Source organism: Choloepus didactylus, chromosome 5, assembly GCF_015220235.1.
Source record: "Choloepus didactylus isolate mChoDid1 chromosome 5, mChoDid1.pri, whole genome shotgun sequence".
NCBI classification, from domain to species: Eukaryota; Metazoa; Chordata; class Mammalia; order Pilosa; family Megalonychidae; genus Choloepus; species Choloepus didactylus.
The window spans coordinates 48361440-48374062 of record NC_051311.1 but is presented as its reverse complement, the minus strand read 5'-3'; the positions used below and the strand labels follow the sequence as shown (position 1 = coordinate 48374062).

General features: G+C 40.4%; 1 protein-coding gene across 3 annotated transcripts in view; it reads left to right on the top strand.

Annotated features, from left to right (window-relative positions):
* MGAM (maltase-glucoamylase) overlaps nt 1–12623 on the top strand; it is a 223086-nt gene that overhangs the window by 72352 nt on the left and 138111 nt on the right. The window contains exons 38-48 of one of the 3 annotated variants that reach the window (XM_037835990.1): nt 608–746; nt 1542–1675; nt 1819–1853; nt 1947–2063; nt 2448–2596; nt 3896–3980; nt 4871–4927; nt 8562–8686; nt 9789–9877; nt 11289–11338; nt 11953–12123. In XM_037835990.1, coding sequence (XP_037691918.1) covers nt 608–746; nt 1542–1675; nt 1819–1853; nt 1947–2063; nt 2448–2596; nt 3896–3980; nt 4871–4927; nt 8562–8686; nt 9789–9877; nt 11289–11338; nt 11953–12123 — 1151 coding nt within the window. Of the gene's footprint in view, nt 1–607; nt 747–1541; nt 1676–1818; nt 1854–1946; nt 2064–2447; nt 2597–3895; nt 3981–4870; nt 4928–5670; nt 5803–8561; nt 8687–9788; nt 9878–11288; nt 11339–11952; nt 12124–12623 lie in introns of those variants that run through there. The other 2 variants (XM_037835991.1, XM_037835992.1) reach the window with 2 other exon arrangements.

Below are 12623 nucleotides of genomic sequence, written 5' to 3'. Positions count from 1 at the left end.
GCACTTGACAGTGGTGATGTCTCCAAAGAGTCTCTTGGCTAGATTTCTTACATCTCTGGGCTTAAATTAATTTCCCAAGAGGAATTTGTTGTACCACAAATAGGTGAAGAATAGGGGCTTCCCCATATCATGGGGTCAGTGCACTTTGGAGTTATGATTGTGATCGTATTTTGGCCCCAGAAATTATTCTTTGTATGAATTGTAGGACCTTCAAAGGATTACTTGGTGTTTCCAAACGTCAGTTTCGTGTACTGTAAAAGGAGGATAACGAGAGCTTCTTCATAGAGTTATGATAAGAATTTCATGAAATAATTTGCATGCTAAAAGCCTAGATCAGAATGTCATATAGTAAGTGTTTTCCAACTATGGGTTCTTCCTCCGACTCCCGTCTTCTCCTGGAGGACCCTACCAGAGGACTTGGTGGTGGGAACACATGCGGGCACCCTGCAGCTCAGAACAGAGCACTATTTCCATGCCCCTGGCAGGAGGCGAGCCAACCATCCAGGAGTTAGATTAGTCTTAAGGTCTAAGTTTGATCCCTTGAAGAGAGGTCAGGGATAAATCGGGATCAAAGGTGGTTTTCATATCATTGTATTTTTCTCCTCAGATGTGGAGGCCAGGGACAAGGGCCTGAGCAGCAAGACCCTGTGCATGGAGAGTGAGCAGATCCTGCCAGATGGCTCCGTGGTGCGGCACTATGACGTGCACAGCCTGTACGGCTGGGCCCAGACCAGACCCACATACGAGTAAGTCACCATCTCTCTCCTCCAACCAGCACATCCTGTGAGGGCAGCCAGTGACTGCCACAGCTACCCTGATTTTCCTTTTATTCCCCATTCAAAGGGTTAAGAATATTTTAATTACAACTCTGTAGCAATTCTTATATGTTAAATAGGCATTCATTGAGGATGGAACCAGGCCCTGTGATTGAAGTTAGGAGTAGAGATTTAAATAAGTCCTTTCTGCCAGTGAGAAACTAATAGTCCCAGGGGGAGCAAACATTGGCACTACCCAGTGGAGTAGGTGCTATAATAACTTTATTTACAAGTAGCAAAGGGAACGCAGAGGACTGGACATCCCTCTACTTTATTTCCATAGTGGAGCATCTCTATTTTTTTTTTTTTTTTTTTTTTTTTGGTTATTCTTGTTTGATAGCAACTGATGTCCTGAATTAGCACAGTGCCATTTAGTCAAAGAATAATAAGAATTATCCTAAGTAAAACCTTATAAAGGAATTTACCCTTTTCCCCCAAATATTTAAAACCAATTACTGAGTGAATAATTAGCAAGAGTAAGTGATTACTTGCTATTTTTAGGTAATCCATTGAGTTTAATTCATGGTAAATTTTTTTATAAAACACCATGTAAAATGAATGTCGGTGTTATTTCCGTCATCTGGGGTCAGTCAATGGGGACCTCATTATGGCTCAGATTTCCGTGTCTCCTTCAAACATGCAGAGAGTATTTTGTCAGTAGGCCCTATGCTCCCCAGTTTACTTCCTTGCTGCCTTCAAATCACCTATTTGTTCCGCTCCAATCAGAGTTGTGCAGGAGGTGACAGGGCAGCGAGGGATCGTCATCACCCGCTCCACATTCCCCTCTTCTGGCCGCTGGGGAGGACACTGGCTGGGAGACAACACAGCTGCGTGGGACCAGCTGAGGAAATCGATCATTGGTGTGTGGGCTTGTTCCCAGGACCCTCTGCTTGCGGGGAGGGGAGTTAAGGTTCCTTGGTAAAGGATTCCCTGACGAGGGAGGAGGAGGCAGGTCAACTGCTCCGTAGTACCTCACCTAATGCAGCTCTGGCTCTCGTTGCAGGCATGATGGAGTTCAGCCTCTTTGGCATATCCTATGTAAGTTTCCTTTGGATAACTCATAATCGCCAAACAGATGGCAACATCTTTGAAAAATCATCATCAGGCTTGTTTTATTCCATCTCGTTTTAGACAGGAGCAGATATTTGTGGGTTCTTTCAAGATGCTGAATATGAGATGTGTGCTCGCTGGATGCAACTGGGGGCTTTTTACCCCTTTTCAAGGAACCACAACACCATTGGGACCAGGGTAGGACGTTAGCTCGCACCTCAAATGATTTGTGTCACTTAAAACACAGCCTCCAATGTTTAGCCACTGTTAGTGAAATTCATATTACCTGGGGACATCTTCAAAATCATTAAGTCCTCATGTCTCAATATTCCTCAGAGTTATTTAGATTATTCTTTTTGTTTAGGCAGAATTATACCAAACATGTCACAAGAAGAAAGTCTTAATGGAAAATTTCATCAACTGTCCTGGGAGGGCTTCCATGAACCACTTCTGTTTTTTAAGACTGTTCACTGAGTCTCATCTGTAATTATCCCCGGTTTAGCTGTGCATAATCTTCATTTGCAATAAGCTTTCAATGACCATTCTTCGGAAACTACAAATACTCCCCTTTTTCTCCTTTAGAGACAAGACCCTGTGTCCTGGGATGCTGCCTTTGTGAACATATCCAGAAGTGTCCTGCAGACCAGATACACCCTGCTGCCCTACCTCTACACCCTCATGCATGAGGCCCACACGGAGGGCAGCACTGTTGTGCGGCCTCTTCTCCACGAGTGAGTCTCTAACCTGGATCTCAATGACCAGTGGCTGATTTTATTCTATATGGTGACAGTTGAAGAAAAAAAAAATCCTTCCAAATTAAGCTAAAGACTTGGACTGCCTTTTGCCATAACCTCCCCAGGGCATAAGCCATAATTTGTTGCTTCTTTTAGCACAGTGACATACGTGCCATAGGTCCTTGATTAAAGGTGAATGATTTCACTAATATGAACTAACTATAATATGTAAACTCAGAGTCTTAGAATGAAGAATATAAGGTACTAGAAATAGACAGAAGCTAGAGAAGGCAGAACAGTCACCTAATATGTACAGAATTGTTAATGAGGTTGAACTTAAATGTTTGGAAATGGATAGAGGTAATGGTAGCTTGTTATTGGGATTATAAGTAATAGTGCTGTATTGTAGGTGAATTTGATTAAAAGGGGTTGTTTGAAGTCATGTATGTCTCCGATTAACACTACAAATATAAATAAATTCTTGCATGAACTACTACAGATATACAGCTCTTGTTTGAAGAGTTAATAATACAGTGGCATGGGGGAAAATTATCTATTGCAAGCTATGGATTATTTAACAGTAATACCTTAATATTCTTTCATCAAAAGTAACAGATGTACCACACCAATGCCAGAGGTCAATAATAGGAGGGGATAAAGGATATGGAGTGTTTTGGGTTTTCCTTTTTTTCAGTCTGTTAATTTTCTCTTTGGAGCAATGAAAATTGTCTAAGATTGAGTATGATGATTGCACAACTAGGTGATGATAAAGTAAGACATTGATTGTAGAATTTGGATGAAATATATGATATGTGAATATACCTCAAAAAATCTGCAGATTAAAAAAAGGCTATAGAATGAAAATATTTTCTAAATGACATAATACAGCACAGAATAATTTCTTTCTAGTTTGGGTGCCAATATCTACCTATCTTTTGTAGCAGTTTGGTTATGTAGACCCAGGCCACAATGGGCTCAGGTCACCAAAGAAGTTATTCCAGGGGAAAATTTGAGGGCAGAAGGCATCTTTGTGTTTAAAATATGCCATGGATAAGAAACAGGTATTTCATAGGTGAGAACACGTCTAACCCCAGTTATTCCTGGAATTTGAAGAATATGACATATAGACAGTGGGGGCAGTGTGTACTTGATGAAGCTAGACCTAGGGAAAGAGCAAATGATGGCAGACGTGCAGGCTGGATTTCTGGCTTGGACCTGAGCTGGAGCATCTCTTCAGGGCCTTGGACCAGGGCCCTGCTGGGAGCCCTGATTGTGTACCTCGGTTTCCCTTTTCAGGTTTGTGTCAGACCAGGTCACCTGGGCTATAGACCGTCAGTTTCTGCTGGGCGCAGCCTTCCTGGTCAGCCCTGTCCTGGAGGCTGTGAGTATGGAGGCCTCTGTTGGGTAGAGGATCCCGCCCAAGAGGCCTGGTGAGGGGGACAAGGAGAAGAGACCAGGTCTGGGGGTCACGAGGCGTGGTTTCTTATTCACCCTCTACATCTTCTTTTCCCTCTGAGCTGAAGTCCATTGCACACTCGGGTATTCTGGGCCTCAGCTCCCTCATTTTTAAAATCAGCAGAGTAATTCTTGTTCATAGGACAATTAAGAAGGAAAAAAACCTTTATGATTCATTTGAAGATACAGTCCTTTCTCCATTAACTGGAGTAAGGCCCATGGGTCCTGACAGGGCAGTAGTGTAAACAACTCATTCAATCCTCTATCACCATTAAAACAAAACTGCAGTATGATTGTTTGCAGTGTGTGTGTAACTTTGTTTTTGCTGCTAGTCCATACCTTCCATCTATAAGAAATCCTCAGGCAGCAATGGGCATGGGAGTTTCTTTGCTTCCTCTGTTGAGGACTAGTATTCTGATTAAAATACCAGCTAATTGCATCCTTACCAAATCTTATTGCACTAATCACTAGTTCTGAAATATCAATCCAACAAAACCTACAAACTTTCCTTCTGCACCACATCCAACCTCAGCTTGTCTATTTGGAGAGGAGATGAGGTGATCCTATAAGCAAATGGTGATTTTATTTTCTAAAAATTGAATCCCAAAGGGCTTTAGAGAAGCTATCACTTTTGGGTAGGTAAATCTCCTCTGTTTGAGGAGGGGCAAAAGAAGGAAGTCTTCCCTAACATTACTGTTTTCTAAAGAGATAGGATTTGAGTCCTAAGTTGTTATTATTGTTTTAACTCCTTTATTATGTAGATTGGTTACTCTGCCTGGATAACAGAGTTCATGCCTTGTTTGTTTCTAATTTTAGAATGCCACAAATGTCACTGCATATTTCCCAAGAGCCCGCTGGTATGATTACTACACAGTAAGTTTTTTTGATTGTTTATACAATCTGAGAGGATCATTGTGTGCAAAGACTTTACATTCTGACAGACCTGGCGGGTCAAATTCTAGCTCTGTAACCCACCATGTCATATGTGGCCTAGGACGTCACTTTTAACCTTGTTGGCTTAGTTTTCTCACCTCCAGATGGAGTAAGACCACTTCCCTCACAGGGCTGTTGTGAAATAATACCTGAAGCATCTCACTCTGGCTTATTGGGTGTTCTTTTTGTGTTAGTTTTGATCTCTCCTTATACCACTGCTATTCACAGTGGTATATAAAAGTAGACACTAGTACACTTGTCATTGTGCTGTCAACTATAATTTTTGTTTTATCTTGTCTTGCTAGACTCTAAGTTCATAAGTTTAGGAGCCTTTTCCTCTCTTTTTATTAAATACCTCCTTCTATAGCATAGATGCTCAAAGAAGAGTTGTTAAATGTAATTATCTAAGGTAAGTGAGTTATTAGGCATTGTGCTAATGCACAGAGCAGTATGGTACCCAACTGTTGTGAGTTTGAACAATACAAGTACATTTAGAAATGAGAAGCCAACAAAGAGCTCTCTGTCTTGAAAAATGTCTGGACCAGTCTAAACCTCAGAGGCTTAGCTGAGAAAATAGGGTCTTCCAAAGTAGCTTCAGGGCACTGTTTTCTTGCATGGACACAGATATCAGAATTTGCCATCTTGGGGAAGGATCAAAGAGGATGGTTTTTTCCCACCAACAGGACTTCTCTTCTAACTTTTCTGAGGAGAAACAAAACAGAGGACTGGAGATACAGCAAAGGGATGACAGCAGGAGGACACGAAGCAGAGCATGCTCTGCCCTGTTTCGTCCAAGGGATTTGCAGCGGAATTAGGTGAAAACTGCTCAAGGGCAACAAAAATTTTGCTTCCCCTTTTCTCTATCTTGTGGAGCCCTAAGTCCTCCCCTGCACACTTCCTTTCCTAGCCAGGGTGGATCTGTCCTCAGGATGGCAATACATTAAGACTTTGCTATGTACTTGCCAACCAAGTCTTTTCTGGAAGGAAGATGCCAACTCTCTCTAGGTGTAAACCCAGTCTTTATCATGAGTTCGCATGGTGACTGTCCCATTCACTGAGAGTTAGTCATTTTGAGTATGTTGAGGTTCCCTGGTATAGGACCTGCACTGGGGTGAAGCTAGTGAGAACCCAGAATGCACAATTTAAGGAGGCACTCCTTTTTTTTTAAATGCTGACCCTCTATTTCCATGTCCCTGGGAGGCAGTGCCTCCTTAGAATTTGTGCCCTAAGCACCTCTGGGCTGTTTCAATACTGGAAAATTTTCTCCATGAAGCTCACCGTCTAACCAGAAGTAAACATTTGCTTGTCATAAATATGAAAACATTTGTAAACATATGTGTAGATATATGTAAATATATATTCATACCATATGAATACAGTGAAGTATGAGGACTAATTAAGAAAAGCTTCCTGGAATAGCAGATTTTACACACAGGTTTTAAATATAGCTTTAGTTGAGGAAGGAAAGAGAAAAGGAATAATGTAGGAAGCCAAAAATTGAGGGAGCAAGCCATTTAGAAAAAGACAATTTTGGTGTTTAACTAGAGTGAAGATTCTGTGTTTGGGATTAATGGGGAAGGCCTCCTGAATTAATCTCTGCCCGTTTTGGGTACCTAGTCTTCTCTGTGAGAGCAGAGGTCAGCTCCCTCAACCTTGGTCTCCACCATCCAAACCTAACCCCTGTTAATAGTTATATATCTCTGCCGATAAAAAAATTTGTGCACATACAAGCATACGTATATCCCTTTTTTATTTACACAAATAGTATCTTACTGTAAAATCAGCAGTTTATTGCTTTATGTGGAGTTCTTTCCCATCTCAGTCATACCATGTGAAGAGGCATGCTGCATGCCTGAAGTCCATTCCCTCTACATCTCATCAATATTGGGGATGGTAGTTTCTAAACTTAGAATCATTTTAGGAAAAAAAAATAACCTGAGTTGGGGAGGCAAAATTATGGAACTACTCTACCTCTGTCTTGTCTTACTGATAACCTATTGTTATGGTAAGTCTAGGCTCATTGTCTTGAAGTTTAGGAGCAGACAATGGGTTTGGGTCAAAGTTTTTATCTAACTTACTTGTGATCATTCTTATTTTTGAAGGATAGGTACATGGGAGATTTATGGGTTAGAATATGTGGTGTGTTTTCTAAAACAGTGCTTCTGGGTCACAATCCGTGACTACATAGTTGGTGAAAATTCCTTTGTACGTTAGCATATTAGGTTGTCTTTCCTTATTTTAAAAGTGTTGCTGCTAGATTTTATCATATGGATAAATCTGTGTGGATATTTTAACAGGAATTTGTTATGCTAGTCTGGTCAGAAATAATTTGAAGGAAAGTAAACAAGTTTGCAACTCATTAAGTATGGCAAATGAAGTCATGAGAAGATTAAAACCATATCATCCTATTTAGCCATGGGGTAAAATGTGAATGCCATTGAAAGACAAAAAGGCATTTGATAGAATGATCAATTTGACAGTTTTACATGTTTTGAGGGTAGGACCATCAATGGAAGAAAATATCCAATATTCATAAGATATTGGAGTGAAATGTCATTCTCTAATTTTCTCATGGTATCAGTGAGTAAACTGAATAAACTCAGAATTATGGCACTGGACTTCTGATCAAATCCTAACTAGATTTTGGAGTCTAGAAGCAGGGACATGAAGTAGGGCCTGGCCACTGAGGGAATGTAGTAGAGATCACTGTACTTCCCTCTACCACCTGCACCTACAGTTTATACAGGTAGAATATGTGTAAAATGAACATCGGGGACCAAAAGTGGAGGGTTATGATAGTTTTTCTCATTTCCTCTAAAGTAGTGGTTCTCGAATGGGGCCAATTTTGCCTTCAGAGGATATTTGGCAATGTCTGGAGACATCTTTGGTTGTTACAATCAGAGAAGGGGTACTGCTGGCGTGTACTGGGTAGAGACTGGTAATGCTGCTAAACACCCTTCAATGCACAGGAGAGCCCCCACAACAAGGAATTATCAAGCTCAAAATGTCAGTAGGGCCAAGGTTGAGAAGTCCTGTTCTAACTTGAGAAAATGTGGAAGGATGGTCCCTTAGGGAGAAAGGGAGTGCCTCTCCCTGTCACACAGTGAGGCAGAATAAAGACAGTAAACCTACAGGCATAAACAGCAGTTAGAGAAAAGAATTTGTAAAGTAGGTCTAGACATGCTGTTAGCTGAAGCCAACAAGAAATGAATAAAAGGATTATATAACCTTCTCTAGCAATGCTCTGTGGCCCAGAAATAGGATGTGGAGTGAGGATGGGATGTGATCCATGCTGTCACCTCATGTAGCATGTACTGTAAAAACCTCAAAAGGTGAGGGGTCCTAGCAAGCTGTTATAGCAGCAATGCAAGATTTCACCTAGCAATTGGGTGGATGTGGAAAAACATAGTAACAGGTATGTGCCAATGGGTGATGAGTACGCCGCAAGTTCAGAGGAGTGGATAAGATTTCAGGTAAAATGTGGTGTTTGGAGGGAGGAAGTGTCTGCTCATGTGGGGCATGGCCATGTGGGTGTTGTCTCTCTCATCATCCCTTACCCTCTTCTGGCCCATAGGGTGAGGACATTAAAGCAAGGGGAGAGTGGAAGACCTTGCCAGCCCCCCTTGACCACATTAATCTTCATGTCCGTGGGGGCTACATCCTGCCCTGGCAAGAGCCTGCACAGAACACCCACTTAAGGTGAGTTATGGGACTGGATTTCTCTTTTACCCAACTGTTAGCTCAGACCTTAATGAAGCCTCACCAATATGTAAGCCTCACCCTTAGGCCTAAAAGCAAATTACTAACCACTTGTTTTTTATTTGTTTGCTTATTCATTTTTTTAACTTCTTTCAAACTTGTTGCATCCTTTGACCAGTCATTAACTATTTTAGACCTAAGTGGTGAAAAGTTAGTTCTAAGAAGTGACAATTGAAATGGGAGTCAAAACGGGAGACCCTAGTGATTCATGATAGTTGTAGAAGACTATCTGGATCTAATTGACTTTCTGCTAAGAAGATTAATGCCATATTGCAAATGATACCTGAGGCTTAGTTGCTTAATAAAAAGATTTTAATAGTCTAGACCTAAGACTATATAGCAATTCATAATCGCTATCATCAAGTGAATACTTACTCTGTGCTAGGAACTGTATTCATATTGGGATTTCTATTTGGGGATTCTCTGTTTTTTTCTTAACAATGGAGAAAATTTCTTTGAGTACGTACTGTTATTATCCCCATTTTACAGATGAGCAAAGAGAAACTTCAAGAGGCGAACTGACTCAGAATTACACAATTAATAAGTAGTCAAGCAGAGACTAAAATCCATGTCTGTCTGATCTCAAACCTAAAATTCTAAAACCCGTGCTCATTTGATACCAAAGGTTCAGGTGAAAACTGAGGAACTTAGTATATTTGTAAACATAACTCACTGTGCTTGTATTTAAGAAATTAGGTCATGAAAGAAAAAAGAGAACAGCATCAGGTATTCCCCTGTTAAGGGGGAAGGCAGGAATCTAATCAACTTCCTTGTGGTTTCTTTAAGAGCCTTAAGGGAAAATTCCTTTGATTAGTTAATTGATTGATTCATTGCCGACATGAAGTCATATAGCTAGATAGCGGTAGAGCTAGGTCTATCTAGGTAGATCTAGATAGGACTAGGTCATAAGCCTCTTGAATCATAGTTCCCAGTCTTTATATCATAAAGTTCTTCCTTTTGCTTCTTTATGCTTTTATCAAAATCCTTGATTTGTGCCTGTAGCTTTGCTTTTGGCTAATGCTTCTCTCCCACCTCACTGCAGCCGCCAGAAATTCATGGGCTTCAAAATTGCCTTGGATGATGAGGGAAGTGCTAAGGGCTGGCTCTTTTGGGATGATGGGCAAAGCATTGGTGAGTAGAGGTTGCCTGGGATTAGCATAAATATCATTGGCTAAGTTCCTGTATATCCTATAGGTCTGCCTTTCCCTTTTCCATGTGAAAACAATTTGCATTTCAAAAAATAGCCATTTGTTAGTTTCAAGAGTATAATTCATATTTTAGAGGAACATTATGCCTCATGTAACAGAAGCTTAGCTCTGAATCCCTTACTACTAACCAACTGTCTTACCCACTGTGGAAGGTAGCAGGACAGGAGCCACATAGGAAAGTTTCTTTGTAGAGCTGAGATATACTTCCATGTGGTTTGTGATCAAGTGCACATTCCCTAATTATATGGTTCACTGTCCCAGGAAGAAGGACAATACTTTCTATCAGCTGTGCTATTTATTTGGTAATTTTTCCCTGGGAGAGTAAAAGAATAGATAAACTCTCAGGAGGAGAGCCCAAGTATCATTAGCTATTTCTAGACCAGGGCTGTCCAATAGAACCTTCTACAATGATGGAAATTTTCTATATCTCTGCTGTGCAATACGCAGCCATTAGCCACTTGTGGCTATTGAGCTGAGCACTTGAAATGTGGCAAGTATGTCTGAGGAACTGAATTTTAAATTTTATTTCATTTTAATTAACTCAAATTTAAATAGCTACATTTGGTGGCAGCTACCATCTTGGACAGCACAGTTCTAAAGAATAATATTGAGTGATGAGTATGTTAGAGAGAGGCTAGTAGTGGAAAGAGTGAGAAAACCATGAAGGTAGGGTATAGGATGGGAATACCTGTAACAAGGCTCCAGATTGGTCTACCTTCACTAGGTATCCTGAGCCTCAGAGTCTACCTGGACTTGCGGCATATGAGGGATAAAGAGACAAAGTAACAAGAACTTTCTTTGGTTTTCTTTGTTCCCTGAGGATCACATTTTTAAAATTGTAATCCTTTCAAAGGTAATACCTCTCAAAGGTAATCCCAAGGCAGCAGTCTTGTGTATGTGTTTTGCATATATGTGCCACATACATTTGTATGTAGCACAAGGAATCCGGAAATTCTAAGGAGACTGGGAAGATCTCTAAGAAGTGACAATTGAAATGGGAGTCATTCATTGTTTCTGTGTGAATAATAGACCACAAGGAAGAGAAGTGTTAGAGCGGTGTTAGGAAACTATGGTATATATTATATGAGGTGAGTCCATCAGACAGTTGCATCCATACATTCAAATTTCAATCATTTTGTGTAAATTTGGGTGTGGGGAATACAGGCTTCTTAGTCCCCATACAGAAGGCTTAAATCACAAAACGGATCTTCTGTAAAGAAAAAATATAACAGCAAGCCAACAAGAATAATCCCTACTCTTTCAACCAAGACAAGCAGGTGATTTGATTTCTGTCGTAAAGTTCAGATCATGTTTATCAAGTTGTCTGTTTGCAGATACCTATGAAAATGGACTCTATTACTTGGCTAACTTTTCTGCCAGCCAGGTGAGTGCAACTGATATTGTAAAGGGAAAATAGCATTCTACTGGTCTTGGTAGGGTGCTGGATATCATAAACTCATAAAATACCACCTAGAATTTCTTCATTGTTTATCTTTACTTCACATCCTTCACCTTCTCCAGACTTCAGGTAGAGATTTACCCTGCTTCCAGGATGTATTCTGTGATTAAATGCATGAGCATCTTATTAATAATCTATCAGTTCCCCGTTGCACAGATGGATAGATTATTTCTTTGTTATGTAGGCCTTGTTTCTGTGTTGCCTTGGACTTCACATATAGAATGTAAGTTCCCTGATAGCTAACAATCTTTGTTTCCTATAAAGTTTAGGGCAATGCTAGAGATCCAGTGAGTCTCTGTGGCTCTAAGTCCCTAAGTGTAAGTCTGTATGTACCTAAGTCAATGCAAAGTGGATAGCAGTTGGCAACAGGAGATAGAGTGCCAAAATCACAGTCTCCACCATCCACAGACATGAGATAATGACTCTAAATTTGACTTAATTCATCATCTACATTTGTGCCTATGTGGATATAGGAAAGTTTCAACTAATTTTGTTTTTTGTTTTCCTCCTTTTGGTTTCTTTTGTCTCTCATTTGACAGAATACAATGCAGAGTCAGATAATTTTCAACAAATACATCTCAGATGCAAACCCTTTGAAACTGGGCTACATTGAGATCTGGGGAGTGGGCAGTACCCCAGTTACCAGCGTCAGTGTCTCTGTGAGCGGCACGGTTATAACACCCACTTTCAACTACAACCCCACAACACAGGTTTGTGACCACTGAAAAGTCTGAATGGTATTTCTCAAAGCTGGGATGCCTAGGGCAATTCTGCTTCCTTCCTTTCCAAATGACATCCTTTGCTGCAAACCCCTTCTGTGATCCCTCTGTTTACATTGTGTTAGCAGTGGAAAGCATGGGGGTGAAGGGAAGAATCATGGTTTATCATCAACTGGAATTGAGAGTCTTCAGACCTTACCTTCTATTTTTGTCTCCTTATTTGCAAGCCTATGTAAATCTTTGTCTTTACTCCTTTAACTGCCTCAGAGATTTGCTTCCCAAATGACTTGAACTACCAAATTGTATCAAATGTAAGATACATCAGTTAAAAGGCACTCTGTTATTTCATGTGCTGATGAAGAAGAAAAAAGACTGACAAAACTATAATATAATGCTTTCATATCATCTAAATTTCTATGTTAAACTTATGAAAGTTTTTAAAAGTTTCTTTAGGCATAGGTTTCTTTTTTCTTTTCTTTTTTTCATGCAAT